The following is a 17198-nucleotide window of genomic DNA, read 5'->3' on the forward strand; positions in this document are numbered from 1 at the left end:
CCAATTAACTGCCTGTTAAGAGGTAGTTAACAGGCAGTTTTTAGCCTAATCCCTATTTTTAAGATTGAAGTGTGGGATTCCCGATGGCTCCAAACCACGCCAAGTTAGAGGAGGCAGACCGTCGGGTTGAAGGACTTGGAGGGGTCGAGATGTCGGTGTTCAGGTGAGTGATGTGTGCATGACTGCAAAGGTAAGTGTGTTTGGTGTGTCTAAAGTGTTTAAAGAAGTTTAAATTACCTTTTCTAACCTTTTCAGCCTTCCTTCCTTTAGGTCTCGGGAGGCCCTCATCTCACCGGCAAGGAAAGCAGAATGGCTGCGAACTGTCAAAAGTGACAGCCTTCAGCTTTCTGTGCCGGTGAGATTTCTAACTGAGTCTGTGGAGAAGGACTCAGGTTAGAAGTAAGACTGTCTAACTGAGTTTGTGGAGAAGGACTCAGGTTAGAAGTAAGACTGTCTAACTGAGTTTGTGGAGAAGGACTCAGGTTAGAAGTAAGACTGTCAGTGTTTGACAGCTTCAAACAGCTGTGAAACGCTGATATTTCATCTGTCAAAACCTCTTGACAGATGAAATTTCAGTCTGTGATGTCACCTGTTGCCGGGTGGCCCTTAATTGGCCTGCTGAGCCCGCTGGGCGGGCTCAACAAGGTCAATCAAGTTAAAATCACGTGGATTGGCCACATCTCGATGGAGGCGGGACTACAACCCTGAAAGTTGTAGTCCCGCCTCCAACCCGACTTCTGAATGAAAATCCTCTCCTTGCTCCTGCAACACTGTCTCAGGCTGAATCAGACAGTTTGCTGCCTCAATGTCCCAGTTGACCCCGGGCTGAGCTCCCCACCACATAACCGCTCCATCACTAAGACCACCTACTTCCACCTCCATAACACCACCCGTCTCTGCCCCTGCCACAACCCATCTGCTGCTGAAACCCTCATCCATGCTTTTGTTACCTCCAGACTCAACTATTCCAGTGCCTTTCTGTTGGCTTCCCGCCTTCCATAAGCCTGAGCTCATCCAAAACTCTACCGCTCGTATCCTAACTCGCACCAATTCCCACTCGCACATCACCCCTGTGCTCGCCGACCTACCTTTGTGGAGCGCCTTGGGACGTTTTACTATGTTAAAGGTGCTATATAAATGCAAGTCGTTGTTGGTAAATGTTTCGGCACTCAGTAGAGTGTTAAATATGCAGGAGCAAGGGGAGGTGTTTGGCATCTATGGAGACTACTAGGGATGGGCAATAAATACTGGCCTATCTAGTAACACCCATATAAGGAAGGAATTTAAAAAAATTGTCAGGTGAGATAAATTGTTCATTACAATGTGTTTGACATGAGAAATACAATGTCAGCAGTCAGCCCAGGATTCTGTGCCTGTGGAAACTTGTCCACCTTTTCTGGGAATTTCAGTGGCTGTTGATGGCAGAGGCTGGAATGCAGCTTATATGTCAGTGAGGCTGAGAACAAGAGAAACTGGAGCCGCTAGAGAGAGTTGCAGTTCCTCTACTGTGACTGGAACAGATCGTAATCAGCGGGCATGGCACAATCATGGCAACATTTGGCCGAGTGTGGCCTCAAGGAGCCCGAGTAAAATTGAAGTCAGTGGGAATCGGGGGGAAAACTCTCCACTGGCTGGAGTCATACCCAGCACAAAGGAAGATGGATGTGGTTGATGGAGGCCAATCATCTCAGCCCCAGGACAGAAGTACATAAGAAATAGGAGCAGGAGTAGGCCATTCGGCCCCTGCTCCGCCATTCAATAAGATCATGGCTGATCTTCTACCTCAACTCCACTTTTCCTACACTATCCCCATATCCCTTGAAATAAAAACAGAAAATGCTGGAAATACCCAGCAGCATCTGTGGAGAGAAAAACAGAGTTAACGTTTCAGGTCGATGACCTTTGGTCAGAACTGGGAAAAGTTAGAGATGTAACAGGTTTTAAGCAAGTGCAGGGGCAGGAAAAGGGGGGCAGGGAGGAAAGAACAAAAGGGAAGGTCTGTGCTAGGGTGGAAGGCAGGAGAGATTAAATGACAAAAGGTATGATTGCACAAAGCAAAAGGATATCCCTTGGTTCAAAAAACTATCGATCTCGGTCTTGAATCTCTGAATGCCTGAGCATCCACAGCCCTCTGGGACAGAATTCTGAAGATTCACAGCCCTTTGAGTGAAGAAAGTCCTCCTATGGGTTGTGTTCTGATCTCCAGTTATTACCCCCACAGAAAGTTGACTAAAGCTGACTTTGGTCTGTTCTTATGTACCTTATCACAGCTGATTTAGGAACACCCTTTTATTGTTCCCAGATTAATGTCAGAACTTATGTATTTTTTGGCTGCTGTTCCTATAATGTCAAGCAGTGCCAATAAAACTGAGAAACTTAGGTGAAGAAATATGATCATTGCATGTATTAACTCGTTGGTATAACACTGCATTTATCATGTATCATTAACCCCTCTTTGTAATATTATAGCCATGGTGTGCCATTCACCCCTTTGTGTAGCATTGTAATTATCGGGTATCAGTAACGCCTGGGTGTAACACTGTATCTTTCCAGTATCATTAACCTCTCACTGTAACACTAACCATCGTGTACCAAGGGGTCAGCTGTGGCTCAGTCGGTAGCACTCTGAGGCAGAAGGTTGTGGGTTAAAGCCCCACTCTAGAGACCTGAGCCCATCATCTAGGCTGATGCTCCAGTGCAGTGCTAGATATGAATGTAGGAGGTATGATCAGTAAGTTTGCAGATGACACGAAAACTGGTGGAGTGGTAAATAGCGAGGAGGGAAGCCTCAGGCTACAGGATGATATAGATGGGATGGTTAGATGGGCAGAACAGTGGCAAATGGAATTTACCCCTGAAAAGTGTGAGGTGATGCATTTTGCGGGGACTACCAAGGCAAGGGAATACACAATGAATGGTAGGACCCTAGGAAGGACAGCGGATCAGAGGGATCTTGGTGTGCATGTACATAGATCCCTGAAGGCAGCAGGACAGGTAGATAAGGTGGTTAAAAAGGCATATGGGGTACTTGCCTTCATTAGCCGAGGCATAAAATATAAGAGCAGGGAGGTTATGATGGAGCTGTACAAAGCGCTGGTTAGGCCACAGCTGGAATATTGTGTGCAGTTCTGGTCGCCACACTATAGGAAGGATGTGATTGCATTGGAGAGGGTGCAGAGGAGATTCACCAGGATGTTACATGGGCTGGAGCACTTCAGCTATGAAGAGAGACTGGACAGGCTGGGGTTGTTTTCCTTAGAGCAGAGAAGGCTGAGGAGGGCCTGATTGAGGTGTACAAAATTATGAGGGACATAGATAGGGTAGATAGAAAGGAACTTTTCCCCTTAGTAGAGGGGTCAATAACCAGGGGGCATAGTTTCAAGTTAGGGGGCAGGAGGTTTAGAGGGGATTTGAGGAAAAACTTTTTCACCCAGAGGGTGGTTGGAATCTGGAACTCACTGCCTGAAAGGATGGTAGAGGCAGGAACCCTCACAACATTCAAGAAGCATTTAGATGAGCACTTGAAACGCCATAGCATACAAGGCTACGGACCAAGTGCTGGAAAATGGGATTAGAATAGACAGGGATTGATGGCCGGCGCGGACACGATGGGCCGAAGGGCCTCTTTCTGTGCTGTATAACGCTGTGACTCTATGCTGAGGGAGTGCTGCACTGTCGGAGGTGCCGTCTTTCGGATGAGACGCTAAACCAAGGCCCCATCTGCCCTCTCGGGTAGATGTAAAAGATCCCATGGCACTATTCGGAGAAGAGCTGGGAGTTCTGGTCAATATTCATCCTTCCACCAACACCTAAAAACAGATTATCTGGTCTTTTATCTCGTTGCTGTTGGTGGGAGCTTGCTAAGCACAAATTGGCTGCCGCGTTTCCCACATTTACAACAGTGACCACACTTCAAAAGTACTTAATTGGCCGTGAAGCACCTTGGGGCATCCTGAGGTTGTGAAAGGCGCTGTATAAATGCAAGTTTTTCTTTTTTTTAATCATTATCCCCTCCCCTCCCCTCCCATTGAGCCAGATTCTGCACCAGGAATGGAGTATCCAAAACCCTCCTCCTTCCACACAAAGCAAGCTCTCAATCTCAAGAAAGGTACTGGGAAAGAGATGCTGAGCAGAAGCCAGACACAATCCCACTCAGAGTGAAAGTAGGGGGGGAAGTTAAATCAGGTGAATGAGGCTGGTTGCATATCAAACATGAGAGAGACTTAGCTTGCTCGTCCTAAGTTGCCTCTATAATGCCATTTTGATATGCCTTTTTTTCTCTCTTTCCCCCCCCCCGCCAAATCCCCTACACACCGCCCGTGGGGTATGGTATTAGAGGGGCTGAAAGAGAGAGAAAAGTACATTTAAAGAAAGGATCATATGTCGTGATGGTTAATATGGAGGAAGCTGAGGATAAGCTACAAGCTGGCTCAGACTGTTTGGGGACGTGGGCAGACAACTGGCAGGTGGGAGTTTAATTTAGATAAATGTAACCGTGTATTTATGAATATGGAACATGCAGAGGGGATATGTAGGATCAATGGAAAAATATTGACCAAGACAATCAGGAAAATGATCTGGGAGTCATGGATCTCTCAAGGCATCAAGCCAATGTCTGACTGCTGTCACAAAGCTAATGGGATGTAAGTTGCAGAAAAAGAGGAATGGAGTGAAGATCAAAAGAAGTAATCCTGCCATTATGTGTAGCAATGGCCAGGTCCCACCGGAGTACTCTGTGCAGATCTGGGCTCCTCACTGTAGAAAATGTAATTGACCTGGAAAGGTACAGAGAGCAGATAAGAAAAGAAAAAAAGACTTGCATTTGTATAGCTCCTTCCATGATCTCAGGACGTCCCAAAGTGCTTTACAGCCAATGAAGTACTTTTGGAAGTGTGATCACTGTTGTAATGTTGCAATGTAGAGCTACTGAAATGATATGGGGCGAGTGAATAAAACGTAATGAAGATAGGCTGAACTCTGGTTGGAGAGGAGAGGATGGAGGAAGAATATGATTGAGGTTGTAGAGTTTGAATTGGACGGGTATTTTGAACAGGGGCACATTATTGGATACAACTATTAGGAAGGTGGACTAGAGGGACCTTTGGTCTCTTCCAGCCTTGAGATTTTCTATATTTCTCTGATGGGCACCTCAACAACACCTGTTCATCTGAAAAAGCCATGAGATTTTGTTGACTTTAGATGAAGAGGTTGATGATCCACTGTTTCAGATAGTACAGAATTTTTAAATCTGGTGATCTGTGATGAAATGGGTCACTGATGCAGACCCATTTTACAAGATGCTATAAAGAGCACAGAGACCATTAGGAGTAGTTAGCATGATATTAGAAGCAATAGATCACGGCTCACAAACCGGCTGGATTTCTTTGAGGGGGTAATCGAAGTCGCTTTTACCATACATAACCGCCAATGCGCAATCCTTTGCTGACAATGGCCCCCTGAAGGTAAATGATCTCTGTGGACACTTGGCTTCTCTTGTGACTGCTGCATTTCCCTACATTACAACAGTGACTGCAGTTCAAAAAGTGCTTAATTGGCTGTAAAGCCCCTTGGGACGTCCTGAGTTCGTGAAAGGTGCTATATAAATGCAAGTTCTTTCTTTGACCAAGCTGGTCAGCCCCTCTTAATATCTCCTTTCTTTGGCTCAGCGCCTATTTTATTTCATTTTCTTTTCCTCAACGCCTCTGTGAGGAGCCTTGGGACATTTCCCTATGTTCAAGGTGCTATATAAATGTAAGTTATTGCTAATTGCTACTTAAGTTAATGGGGCAGATTCTCCTGTTCTTGCCCCCGATTGCTTGGGCATAGTGAATACTGGAAAATTGGGCCGGAAGGCATGTATGTCCTTATGCGAGCCCACCTGATTCTCCATCCATTTCAATTGAGCAGACTCCTTTATAAGCGTACCCTCCTCTTTCCCTCCCCTAGCCCCGATGTTCCTGTACCCGCTACATCCACCCATGTGAGTCAGAAAATCTGTCACAATATTTTTCCCCTCAGATGCGTAGAACGGACTCCCGCCAAGTGGTAGGTAATTAGAGTCCAAAGGCAAGAAATTCCCAGGAGAACAGTCGGTTCGGGCAGTGGGAGGCCATTGCCCTCTGAGAAAGCAGTCGCGAATGTAAGGTGATATTTTTGCAAGAGGTTTCAGGGAGTATGGGTTGAAAGTGAAGCACGGAATAATTGTGAATTCATCCAATATTACCCCAAGAGATCAAGGGAGTTCTTGAGGAATGCTGGAAACGCACTTTTTTTTTTAATGGTCTCCTCATTGTAAACCCCTGCAAGGTGAGTAAAGCATGGATGCCACCAGTCAGGAGGGGTTGAGTGGATTCGTCCCTGCTTGTTCTACTTTGGGAGGGAAAGAGGTTTCCTCTTCATCCTGGTCTTTGTCATGCGAGACGATACAAGTAAATGGGCCGACCTGACACACTCTCATTTTGTTTCAGTGATGTTGGTGGGTTTGCTACGCTACGCACAGGTGATGGAGAGACACCAAAAGTCCTTACTGAACACGGCAGCGCTGGTCACATGTTGGATCTGTGCCGCGGGCCTCATCGTCGTGGGAAACTTCCAGGTAAAATATAAAGAAAACCTATAAGTTGGGAAGTGACTCTTGCTGACTTGTTAAGCCTCTTTGATGACATTCGCTTGTCCACTATTTTAAAAGGTGTCAACCCAGTTAAAATAAATAAATCAAATCAAATCAAATCAAATCAACTTTTATTGTCATTGTTAGTGCACAAGTGCAGTACAACGAAATGTAGGCTTGCGGCTCCCGAGAGTGTACAATTTGGATTAGGACACTTAAACATTTCAACATACATTTGTACATCTATATTAGCATAAATATGACCATAATAAAGTGCATCGGCAGATGTGCAGGCTTTAGTGTTTATTTGTGGAGTTCAGTAGGATGACAGCCCTGGGAAAGAAGCTGTTCCTAAATCTGGTCGTACGGGTGCGAATGCATCTGTAGCGTCTTCCAGATGGTAGGAGGGTGAACAGACTGTGGCTGGGGTGGGTAGGGTCTTTGATGATGGACCGTGCCCTCCGTAGGCAGCGTTTCTGATATATATGTTCTATGGTCGGTAGCCGGGTGCCGGTAATGCGTTGGGCAGTTTTGACTACCCGCTGCAGGGCTTTCCGGTCATAGTAGCTACAGCTGTCATACCATACCGTGATACAGTTTGTCAGGATGCTCTCTATAGTGCAGCGGTAGAAGTTAGAGAGGATCGGGGGTGGCAGATTACATCCCTTCAGCCTCCTCAAGAAATATAGGTGCTGCTGGGCCTTCTTCACCAGAGAGGAGGTGTTGAGGGACCAGGAGAGGTCTTCCATGATGTGGACTCCGAGGAACTTAAAGCTGGCCACCCTTTCCACCTCCGCCCCATTGATGTGGATGGGGGTGTGACTTCTGCCTTTGGACTTCCTGAAGTCCACGATTATTTCCTTTGTTTTCTTGGTGTTAAGGGCCAGGTTGTTGTCGGCGCTCCACTTCACGAGATGCTGGACCTCCTCCCTGTAGGCTGACTCATCGTTGTTGATGATCTGGCCTACTACCGTGGTGTCATCTGCAAACTTGATGATGGTGTTGGAACCATTAACAGCCACACAGTCGTGGGTGAAGAGGGAGTAGAGGAGGGGGCTCAGCACACATCCTTGTGGGGCCCCCGTGTTCAGGGTCAGGGGGGGGGAGGTGTGGTTACCTAATTTGACAGACTGGGGTCTGTTTGTTAGGAAGTCCAGGGTCCAGTTGCAGAGGGAAGTGTTCAGGCCAAGAGTTTGGAGTTTGGTGGCCAGCTTGTTGGGGACGATAGTGTTGAATGCTGAGCTGTAGTCTATAAACAACGTTCTGATGTAGGTCTCCTTACCACCTAGGTGATTCAGTGCCGAGTGTAGAGCAGTTGTGATTGCATCCTCCGTTGATCTGTTTGCCCGATAGGCAAACTGGTGTTGGTCAAGGGAGGCAGGAACACTGGCTTTGATGTGGGCTAAGACCAGTCTCTCGAAACACTTCATTATGATGGGTGTGAGTGCGACAGGTCGATAGTCGTTCAGACACGTCACAGCCGCTTGTTTAGGCACAGGAATGATGGTGGCGGTCTTGAAGCATGTAGGGACTACTGCCTGGGCCAATGACAGGTTGAAGATGGCGGTGAAGACATCAGCCAGCTGATCAGCACATTCCTTGAGTACCCGTCCAGGGATGCTATCCGGTCCAGTAGCCTTTCGTGTGTTCACTCTGCGTAGAGCGCCCCTTACGTCGGAGGTCGACAGAGTGAGCACCTGGTCTTCCGGGGGTGGCAAGGCTTTGGTAGCCGGCTCCTTGTTGTCCCTGTCGAAGCGAGCGTAGAAGTTGTTAAGCTCCTCCGGAAGGGAGGCGTCGCTGACCGGGGGACTGGTGTTTTTGCCCTTGTAGTCAGTGATGGCCTGGATGCCTTGCCACATGCGCCGGGGGTCCGAGTTGTTGCGGAAGTGATCCTCTATCCGCAGTGTCTGTTTCCATTTGGCAGTCCTGATACCCTTTTTTAGGTTGGTCCTAGCTGCTCTGTAAGCCGTCGCGTTGCCAGATTTAAATGCTGCGTCGCGTGCTTTCAACAGTGAGCGGACCTCTCCGTTCATCCAGGGTTTCTGGTTGGGGTATGACCTGATATTTTTGTGGGTCGTGACGACCTCGACGCAGCTGTTGATGTAGAATAGCACTGTGGATGCGTATTCCTCGATGTCATTGTGGGCAAACATGCCCCAATCAGTGCGTTCGAAGCAATCCTGAAGCTCCGATACTGCCCCCTCTGGCCATACTTTCACTGCTCTCATTGATGTTCTCTCTCTTTTGATGAGCGGTTTGTATGCCGGGGCTAGAAACAGGGAGAGGTGGTCAGACTTCCCAAGGTGGGGGCAGGGAATGGCCTTGTAAGCGTCTACAATGCTCGTGTAGACTTGATCCAGTGTGTTCTCCCCTCTTGTGGGGCAGGAGGCATTCTGGTGGAATTTTGGTAGTACAGTTTTTAGGTTTGTGTGATTGAAGTCCCCCGCGACGATAAAAGCTCCGTCTGGGTGCGCAGTTTGTTAAGCCCCTTTGATGACATTCGCTTGTCCACTATTTTAAAAGGTGTCAACCCAGTTAAAATAAATAACTCTGTAACCACATTACAGGAGCGACTACACTTCAAAAGGATTTCACTGCCTGTAGAAAATGAAAACACAGAACTTACATTTATATAGCGCCTTTGACGGCCTCAGGATGTCCCAAAGTGCTTTACAGCCAATGAAGTATTATTGAAGTGTAGTCACTGTTGTAATGTAGGAAACATGGCAGCCAATTTGCGCACAGCAAGGTCCAACAAATAGCACTGTAATAATGACCAGATAATCTGTTTTTAGGTGTTGGTTGAGGGATAAATGTTGGCCAGGACACCAGGGAGAACTCCCCTGCTCTTCTTCGAAATAGTACCATGGGATCTTTTCCGTCCACCTGAGAGGGCAGACGGGGCCTCGGTTTAACGTCTCATCAAAAAAATGGCACCTCCGACAGTGCAGCGCTCCCTCAGTACTGCACTGAAGTGTCAGTCTGGATTTTGTGCTCAAGTCTCCAGTGGAACTTGAGCCCACAACCTTCTGGATCAGTGGTGAGAGTGCTAACACTGAGCCACAGCTGACACTTTAAAGCACTTTGGGATGTCCTGAGGTGAAAGGCGCTATATAAAGGCAAGATCTTTCTTCTTTAAGTGGATGGAGCAATGGCAATTGATGTTTAATGCAGACAAGTGTAAAGTGCTACACAAAGGAAGGAAAAATAGATGACATACTCCATGAATGGTGTCATAATAGCTAAGATGAAGCTGGAAAAGAGCCATGGTGGATAAATTCGGTACTTTAGTGCCTCCCGTTAGCGCCAGCAGATGGCAGTAATGGGGTGCTGATGCAATAATGCCAGAGCAAGGCGAATCCAGCGCCGCACAGCAAATCCGATCCCCTCCATTGCGCCGCTGATACAAGGTACCGCCGGGGACTTCGACCCCAGGCAGGTCATGATGTCAGTAAGTGTGCAACACTCACTGGCCGCCCGATCTGCAAAATTGATTGTCGCCACCTACCTTAGCGCCTCAACCAAACAGCGACAGGGAGAGCTGACGTGAAGCAGCCGGAAGCCGGCTCCAGGGACGTTATTTAAAGGGATCATGAGTAATGAGTCGCAGCTGTAGATTAGTGGAGCTTCAGTGCTTTCTTGTCAGTTTCACATTGTGCAACAGTTTAATTGTCATTTAAAGGTTATTTTGTATCGGGAGTGTTGTGGGAACTAAAAATTAGCTACATTTATTCTCAAAAAAATCAAACCACTACACTTGGCTTACATTAATGGGGGCTGTACTGGTAGTCGACCTCGCCCTCCATGATCTACAGCGGAGGCAGCGAGAAAGAGTGGAACATGTGGGCAGAGGGATGAGGAGGGCCATCAGGGCTTTCAACAGGAGGCCTTACCCTCCGAGGGTATTCCGAGAGCTCTTCTCCTACCTCCAATTAAGCGAGGAGCAGTGCATTAGAAGGCTCCGCTTCACCAAGGAGTTGGTCACAGAACTCTGCCACCTCCTACAACCAGACCTCCAGCCTCAGATCAGGGCGACCATGGCGCTCTCAACTGCAGTCAAGGTCATTGTCGCCCTCAATTTCTTCGCCAGCGGATCCTACCAGTCTGCAACAGGAGACATAGCTAACATCTCGCAATTCGCCGTCCATCGCTGCATCCGAGAGGTCACAGAGGCTCTCTACAATAGAAGGGACTACATTTCCTTCCCCATCACCAGAGAGAAGCAGGACGAGCATGCATGTGGCTTTGCCAGGTTAGCGGGATTCCCCATGGGGCAAGGAGCCATTGACTGCACCCATGTGGCTTTGCAGCACCGCATAACAATCCTGACATCTTCCCTAACCACAAAGGCTACCAATCATTTAATATGCAGTTGGTGTGCGACCACAGACAGCGAATCCTCAATGTGAACACCCGCTATCCTGGCAGCAGCCATGATGCCTTCATCCTGTGCCAGATCGGTGTGCCAGCACTCTTCCAGCCACCACATCAAGCTCATGGCTGGCTGCTTGGAGACAAGGGCTATCCACTCTCCAGCTCAGAGAGTGGTTGGGTGTTGGCTTGTCCCCTGCCCATGCGCTCCTGCTCCCTCCTGTTGTGAGCCACCTTGGCCTGCAAGAGAAAGGAAAGTGTGTGTGAGTGTGGAGCAATGTGTTTGGGTGATGTGCCTGCCATAGTTGAATTGCTGTCATTGTGTGCAAGGTGTGAGATGTGGGTATGAGTGTTGGTAGGTAGAGATTGTTGGTGGGTGAGTGCTGAGGGTGAGGTGCTTTGGGCAGTGTGTGAAGACTATGGTTCAGATGGTGGTATGTAGCATTTGTTGAAGCATTGACTCACTCTGATCACCCGAGTGAGGTTGTTAAATTTCTTCATGCACTGTGTGTGGGTCCTGGGGACCACCGTGCTGCCTGAGACGTGCTGCACTACCTTCCTCCACATGGTGTGGAAGACTTGCAGCGAGGGCCTCCTGCCACTTGCCGGGTAGAGCACCGCCCTCCGTCTCTCCACAGTGAACACCAACGCCTCCAATGTTTGATCGCTGAATCTGCGGGCTCGCTCCCTGGGGCGTGGATCTGCCATGAATACAGCTGCTTCAGCCGACCGGCTCCTTCTCCTTGACCTGCTGCTGCTTGCTGAGGCAGCTGCACAGCAGCAATGCTGAGAATGAGGTCCTGCAGCATCAATTAACCTCCCCTTTAAGAACTGGAAAAAGCCTATGGCAATGATGACTTGCGATTAGACTACATGCTGGCCTACCCTTTGAGTGTACCGCCAATGAGCTTGGGCTTTAAGACTTGAATTAGCGTTCCAATCATTTCTTTGAGCATTGAACGTGAATTTTGCATGCAGTCTAAAGCATTAGCGCCTGGTGCTAATTTTCCAACTTTTCTAATGATACCGTCCATTACTTGGCTATAGCGAATTTCTAGCTCCAGGAGTCTTAATAGATTTGATACTAAACATGTCCAATCAATGCAGAATGGCGATCAACAAAGCCAGAAAGATGTTGAACTACACATTAGCCAAAACAGTAGAATACAAGGCACAAATATAATGATCAACTGCTCTGGTAAGTCGACATCTTCAATACTACGTCCAGTTCTGGTCACTGAGACACAAGCGAGAATTCAAGCGCTGGAGGCAGTGCAGAGAAGAGCCATGAGGCTGATCCCCAGTGTTGGGGGACTGATTTATGAGGAAAGTGTGAAGAAACTTGGCCTAGAAATTGGTTTGCGCAGGCCTGCGAGCAATCCCTGCACCGAAACGGACAAGATATGGGACCTCGGGCCTCAGTTACATCAGATTTGAATTTGTGGTTGCTGCGTTGCCAGTGGGTCAGGTAGGCCTTGAGAGAAGATGGGGCGATCAAGCGAGAAAGTGGGTGTTGAGGCACCGCTCGGGGTGGGGGTGGAGGTGATGTTGAGCAGTGGTCGACGGATTTCAATGTGGAGCCAAAGGGTGCACTCCTCTATGTAGACATGATGATTTTCAGGGCAAACCAATTTGGTAAAAGAAGCATCATACAGGCGGTAGGCCCACTACTGGCTTATGCAAAGAACCTAACGCCTGTTTTAGGCACAGGCCCTGGATGCCCCTATAGATGTCCACACCAATATGACCCACAGCACACTATCGGCATGGAATATACACGCGCATGTCACCCGCCATATGGGGCATCAAGGCGCCCATTTAATGCCTGTAAAACGGACGCAGCATCTAGATCAAGGCCTTGTCTAATCTCCAGATTACTACCAGTGCCACATGCTAGTGAGTTCAGAAATAGGAAGATAGAGCAGATGAATGCGTGGCTGGAGAGATGGCGTAGGAGGGAGGGCTTTAGATTCCTGAGGAATTGGAACCATTTCTGGGGGAGTTGGGACCTCTACAAGCCAGACGGGTTGCACCTCAACGGGAACGGGACCAATATCCTCGCGGGAGGGTTTGCTAGTGCTGTTGGGGAGGGTTTAAACTAGCTTGGCAGGGGGATGGGGACCTGAGTGTAGAAGCAGAAGGAAGAAAAGCTAAGCTGGAAATTGTAGTGTCCGTGTGTAGATAAAGACACTGAAGACAGGAGTTGGTTCATAGGTATTTACTAAGCAAGTCTGGGGGGGGTTTCTAAAGGATATACACAATATATAGCCCAAGTGGCAATTACCGGCATTACGCACACCTGGGGCTCTTAAAGGCACATACACCATAATTCCTCCCCTTCTAGCTAACTAGTACATCATATTTTAAGTAATTATTAATTACATGTTATATGCAAAATAATATACATTGCTGTATTAATTAATTCTAAGTTAGTCTCTCAGGAGGCTTCCTGACTCGGTCCGGATAACGCCTCGGGGGTGTAGTAGTTTCTGGTGGTGTAGTAGGTTCTTCTGGCAAGGCTGATTCGGCTTGAAGGCCAGTGTCGGGTTCATCGGGCTCCAGTATCACCGGATCGGAGGTAGATATGGGTATATCTACTTCATCGTTAGATGTATAAAGTGGTGGTGTAGGTTGTCCCTTTTCGGATGACTTGATGATTTGGTCAGCATGGCGCCTTATTATGCTGTCTCCGATGTCCACGGTATACATCAGTGGTCCTAATCGTGTGCAGATAGTTCCAGGCTGCCATTTCTCGGTACGGTAGTCCCGGGCCAAAACCGGTTGGCCTATCTGGAAGGCCCTAGTTGGCCTTTCATTCATGCCCTGAAACTGCCGGTTCTCCACGTCCCTTCGGATGTTGGGCTTAACCAAATCCAGCCGGCATCTTAGGTTTCTATTGTAGAACATCATGGCGGGAGTTTGGTTAGTAACCATATGCGTTGCATTCCTATATGCAAATAAGAAGTTATCCACCTTGTGCTGAAGTTTTATGTCTTCATTACCCATGGCCTTGATGGCCTTCTTGAAGGTCTGGACAAACCTTTCAGCCAATCCATTGGTGGCGGGATGGTATGGGGCGGACGTGTAGTGCTTTACCCCATTGTTCTTTAAGAACTTTCTGAATTCTTCGGACACAAATTGCGGTCCATTATCAGAACATATCTGCTCCGGCAGCCCATTCCTGGCAAATATGGTCCTTAATACTGTGATGGTTTTTTCCGTGGTGGTGGAGGACATCTTTATTACCTCCGGCCACTTGGAGTGTGCATCAACTGCGATTAAGAACATTGAGTCCATAAATGGACCAGCAAAGTCGATGTGCACCCTTTGCCAGCGAGATGAGGGCCACTCCCATGGATGTAGAGGGGCCTGTGGCGGAGCATTTTGGACCTTCTGGCATCCTAGGCAGCTCTTGGTCATGTCTTCGATGTCTCCATCGATACCTGGCCACCATACAAACGCCCTAGCTAGGTTCTTCATTTTCACTCCACCCAGATGCCCCTCGTGAAGCTCCTTTAGCACTTTATCCTGGAGTTTGGGTGGAATCACCACTCTGGATCCACACATCAAGGTTCCTCGGCACACTGACAGCTGTTCTCTTCTTTGCGAGAATGCTGTCAACAGTGGTTCGCCATGTGCTGGCCATCCCTTCACTGTTAAATTGTAGACCCGTGAGAGAGTAGGGTCATTTCTTGTCTCCCTTTCAATGGCAGAATTTGTCACCGGTAGACATTCCACTATGGTAGAGTGGAATATCTCTACTGGGTCTACTGTAGGTGCCTCTTCTATCGTTGGCAACGGTAGGCACGATAAACCGTCAGCATTCCCATGCTGTTTTGACCCTTTGTATTCAATGTTGTATTGGTGTGCCCCTAGAAAAAGGGACCACCTCTGTAGTCTTTGTGCCGTCATAATGGGGACACCTTTTTTAGGGTTGAATATGGAGATGAGGGGTTGATGGTCAGTCAGCAAGGTAAATTTTTGTCCGTGTAGGTAATGGTTGAATTTCTTCACTCCCCATACCAGGCTGAGTGCTTCCCTGTCTATCTGGGCATAGTTACGCTCAGCTGAGTTCAATGAGCGTGACGCAAAAGCTATCGGCCGTTCCGAGCCATCAGGGAATCTATGGGACAATACCGCTCCTATGCTGTAAGGGGATGCATCGCACGCCAGTCTGATTGGTAGTGATGGGTTGTAATGAGCCAAAATTTTCTCGGATGTGATTAAGTCTTTACATTTATGGAAGGCACGTTTACAGTCTTCGTTCCATTTCCAAATCACTCCTGTCTGTAGAAGATCATTAAGAGGGTGTAGAATAGTTGATAAGTTTGGTAAAAATTTATGATAGTAATTTATTAACCCCAGGAATGACCTTAATTGTGAAACATTTTCAGGTGCTGGGGCTTTTATAACTGCTTCAATTTTTTCAGGTGACTTATGCAACCCTTCCTTATTAATTATGTGGCCACAATATGATATCTGATTTTGGAAAAATTCGCACTTGGGGCGATTTGCTCGTAGGCCCCGTTCTTTCAGCCTAGTGAGCACCTGCTCCAAATTGGCAAGGTGCTCGTTGTCGTTTTCTCCTGTTATAAGGATGTCGTCTAGGTAGCATTGAGTCCCCGGAATCCCTTGCAGGACTTGCTCCATAGCTCTTTGCCAGATAGCTGGAGCTGATGCTATTCCAAAAACCAGTCGATTGTACTGGTACAGGTCTTTGTGTGTGTTTATTGTGAGATACTTTTTAGAGGTCTCCTCAACCTCCATCTGTAGATATGCCTGTGCCAAGTCAATTTTTGTGAAACGTTTCCCTCCGGATAATGAGGCGAAAATATCTTCTATCCTCGGAAGAGGATACTGTACCGTGTGAAGGATCGGGTTTACAGTCACCTTAAAGTCCCCACAGATGCAAAATTTTTTCTGTTCCTCAGAGTTATTTTTCAATGTTTTTTTCATGACTGGAACGATGGGTGTTGCCCATTCGCTCCAATCTATTTTGGATAATACGCCTGCCTTTTCCAAATTCTTCAGCTCTGCCTCGACTGCCGGACGTATTGCGTATGGCACCAGTCTTGCCTTAAAAAATTTTGGAATTGCTGTATCTTCCACTTTTATTGAGGCAGTGATGCCTTTCAAGGTTCCTAGTTTCTCTTGAAACACTTCTTTGGCGTTGGCCAAGATGTCTTTTAATCGTTCAGGTATGATGTCATCATTGTTTTTTTCCTTACTGGTCACTGTCAGTGCCTGAATGGAGTGCCAGTCTAAACGTATCTTCCTTATCCATTCACGTCCCAACAACGGTGGACCACCATCTTGTAGAATATATAAATACAACTTTTGTATTTCTTTGCCGTTGTATACCACAGGCACCCTTATTTTTCCTTTGGGGTAGACTTTCTGCCCCGTATATGTTTTTAAGATAATGGATGTGTCTTTTAGAGGTATATGCGAAAATAGCCTCTCGTAATCTCGTCGATTTATTACGGTTAGAGCTGATCCTGTATCTAGCTCCATTTTAACTGGGGACCCTGCTATTGTGAGGGTAACCCAAATGGTTTGGTAATCCTCTTTGGCAAGTACATTATGTAATTTGAGACAGCTTAGTCTCTTGTTTCCGGAGTCGCTATCGCTATTCTGGTCTTCGGAGCTATTGTCCGTCATCATTTGTACCTTCCTGTACTTTTCTTTATTGATTTTTTGTTTTCTGTCAGTGGATTTATTTTGTCCAGATTGGCATACCCGTGCAATGTGTCCAATCTTACCACATTGCCTGCATGCTTTGCCCTTGAACCAGCAGTCCCTCTGGTTATGGGTGGATCTGCCGCAGCGATAACATCTTCCGAACTCCTGTGTCATTTTATGGGTGCCGAAGTCCTGTGTCTCTTGTTGTATCTCTGCAGCTCCTTTTGCTGCTGCTTCATATGATACAGCCATACTGAAAGCTTTGTCCAATGTTAAATCTTTTTCAGAAAGCAGTCTTTTTTGTGTTCCTTCACTTAAGAGACCGCAAACAAATTTGTCTCGAAGATAATCCGATAGTCCTGCTCCGAATTGGCAGTACTTTGATAGCTTTCTTAATTCGTTTAGGTAATCAGCGTTACTTTCATTCTTGTGTTGATTTCTCTTGAAGAACTTGAATCGTTCCGCTATCAGCAGCGGTGTTGGGTTTAAATGCTCCTGCAGGGTATCAACAATTTCTTTAAAAGTCTTGTCCTTT

At 47.3% G+C, this 17198-nt stretch overlaps 1 protein-coding gene across 1 annotated transcript in view; it reads left to right on the forward strand.

Moving 5' to 3' along the window:
- The window catches only part of LOC147098513 (transmembrane protein 150A-like), a 180888-nt gene that overhangs the window by 124208 nt on the left and 39482 nt on the right, over window positions 1-17198 (forward strand). The window contains exon 6 of the mRNA XM_085970309.1: window positions 6468-6595. Within this exon, the coding sequence (XP_085826435.1) occupies window positions 6468-6595 (128 nt within the window). The remainder of the gene's footprint in view (window positions 1-6467; window positions 6596-17198) is intronic.

Source organism: Somniosus microcephalus, chromosome 29 (genome assembly GCF_052327205.1).
Source record: "Somniosus microcephalus isolate GS21.2 chromosome 29, FLI_Smic_1.0, whole genome shotgun sequence".
NCBI classification, from domain to species: domain Eukaryota; kingdom Metazoa; phylum Chordata; class Chondrichthyes; order Squaliformes; family Somniosidae; genus Somniosus; species Somniosus microcephalus.